This window comes from Egretta garzetta, unplaced genomic scaffold, assembly GCF_000687185.1.
Source record: "Egretta garzetta isolate BGI_Z169 unplaced genomic scaffold, ASM68718v1 scaffold100, whole genome shotgun sequence".
NCBI classification, from domain to species: domain Eukaryota; kingdom Metazoa; phylum Chordata; class Aves; order Pelecaniformes; family Ardeidae; genus Egretta; species Egretta garzetta.
In genome coordinates, this window is record NW_009258265.1 from 1,090,754 (window position 1) to 1,091,486 (window position 733).

A 733-nucleotide genomic window follows, 5' to 3' on the forward strand; every position below is an offset into this window, starting at 1 on the left:
TGAGTCACCCCCCCCCCCCCCTCGGGGCAGCCCGGGGGCTCCCCAGCCCTCACCTGCAGGAGGTAGAGCACGAAGGCAGCCATCCCGCACCAGCTGTGCAGGCTGTACATGTCGGGGATGCCCTTGGCCCGGTGGGACTCGAAGACGGCAACGATGCCTGCGGAGAGGAGCCCATTACTGCCGGGGCCAGATCCAGCCCCCCCCGCCCATCCCGGCCCCGGCGCTCACCGACAAGGGCAATGACCAGGGCCAGCCCATGGAGCAGCGCGTGCAGCACCTTGGTGGAACGCTTGGCTTCGTGCCTGAAGACCCGGTAGACCAGGAGAGCTGCCAGAGAGAGGGCAGATGAGCTTCCATGGGGTCTCCCCCCACCTCCCCACCACCCTCTGTCTTCCAGGGGTGCTGCATGCAGGCAGGGGGGGGGTCCTGGAGCATCTTCCCAGTCTCATTTGTCATCATTTTCTCCCCTCCGCTCCCTTCCCGGCTGCAGCTCCGGGGGCTTGGAAGGCTGCAGTCAGGACAGGGTGCTCGTCCCACAGCCCCACTCACCGTCACCTTGGAGGAAAACCATGCCCAGCACCATGCAGAGGGGGTGGACGTTGAACTGGAGGGGGCTGTGCCAGGCCACGCCCCCCCGGTAGCGGCCCAGCCAGGCGCCCGTGGTGGCCAGCAGCGTCAGGCCCAGCAGTTGCGACACGGCCACCTACGCCGAGAGGCCGGCGGGGGCGGGGGG

General features: G+C 68.8%; 1 protein-coding gene across 1 annotated transcript in view; it reads right to left on the reverse strand.

Moving 5' to 3' along the window:
• Nucleotides 1-724, reverse strand: part of LOC104134873 (cytochrome b561) — a gene marked incomplete at its 5' end in the record, with an annotated part of 8,069 nt that extends 7,345 nt beyond the window's left edge. The window contains 3 exon segments of the mRNA XM_009648467.1: nucleotides 27-157; nucleotides 229-327; nucleotides 550-724. Of these exon segments, the coding sequence (XP_009646762.1) occupies nucleotides 27-157; nucleotides 229-327; nucleotides 550-724 (405 nt within the window).
• Nucleotides 725-733: the final 9 nt, after the last annotated feature.